This window comes from Perkinsus marinus, assembly GCF_000006405.1.
Source record: "Perkinsus marinus ATCC 50983 genomic scaffold scf_1104296940576, whole genome shotgun sequence".
NCBI classification, from domain to species: domain Eukaryota; phylum Perkinsozoa; order Perkinsida; family Perkinsidae; genus Perkinsus; species Perkinsus marinus.
The window spans coordinates 1-1,075 of record NW_003212823.1 but is presented as its reverse complement, the minus strand read 5'-3'; the positions used below and the strand labels follow the sequence as shown (position 1 = coordinate 1,075).

The 1,075-nt window shown below is 46.2% G+C and overlaps 1 protein-coding gene across 1 annotated transcript; it reads right to left on the bottom strand.

The window, feature by feature from the left end:
* Nucleotides 1-7: 7 nt before the first annotated feature.
* On the bottom strand, nt 8-1,049 carry Pmar_PMAR011045 (hypothetical protein; the record flags this gene model as incomplete). The annotated part of the gene is made up of 1 exon (XM_002782028.1): nt 8-1,049. A coding segment is annotated over one exon (1,042 nt), but the record flags the coding sequence as incomplete, so codon positions are not given.
* Between the last annotated feature and the right edge of the window lie 26 nt (nt 1,050-1,075).

Genomic DNA, 1,075 nt, shown 5'->3' with positions numbered 1-1,075 from the left:
CTCATACGCCATCGGTATTTCTCAGCACCGATCACAGGATACCAACCATCGGTTTCTAGCCGAGCATTAGACAGACCAATCTTAGAGGGATGACTCAGCGTACCACCAGATACGATAAGACCAGGAGCATCAGAGATCTGATTAACTAAGGAAATGGGGTCATCTTCAGCTTCAACTTGGTAGAGATCACTGAGACCATCATCAAAGTCTTCGTTGACGATATTCACTGGATCACTACCCGCTTTACTATTGATCGTTAATGGCTTCGACTCACCTTTTACGGTGACCGATCGCTCAGACTCACTGTTCACGCCAAAAGACAACGTGACTCCACAATCACACATACTCCTGACACCCAAGATGGCATTCTTATTTCGACCACCTTGAAGAACCCTAAATTGGATTTTGGCAACATCGACCACAGCCACAACCTGTCGAACAGAACCATCGGCCAGAGTAACCCGTAATGACTCAGACACTCCTCGACTAGATGTAGCCAAGCCAAGCTTTTCTACAAGCGATGCAGAAATATAATTATAGTAAGCTCCCGTATCCAGGAGAGCGGACAATATCTTACCCTGACCAAGGGGAATACTGATAGTAGGGCCAGCTAATTTCTCCTTAGTCTTTGAAACAGCACACACAACACAGGGATCATCATCCACAATGTTCAATAAACGCTGAGTAATCTCCACAGTCTCTTCAGACTGCCTAACCTCAGGCTGCTTAGGGGATACTTCAACAGAACTATCGGTGACGGAGGACTTCCCAATAGGAGGCTTAGGAGGACCACTGGCTGTACCATCTTTGAAGTCGGTATGAGCAAACTTACAAGACTTACCAAACCGACATTTCCCAGCTCGTCGCCAATTATAGCATATTTGCTTTTTTACCACTTCTTTAGAAGTACCATTACCAGTCTCAATCACAGAGTTAACCTTTCCCAAGCTCCCACGAGACCCCTCCTTTACCCCAGTGATCATACGCTCACGCATTACCAGTGCAGTTGCCAGTTGGCTATAGGTAAGACGACGACCGGCATTCGCCATACGATCAACAGCAATCTCTTTTACAT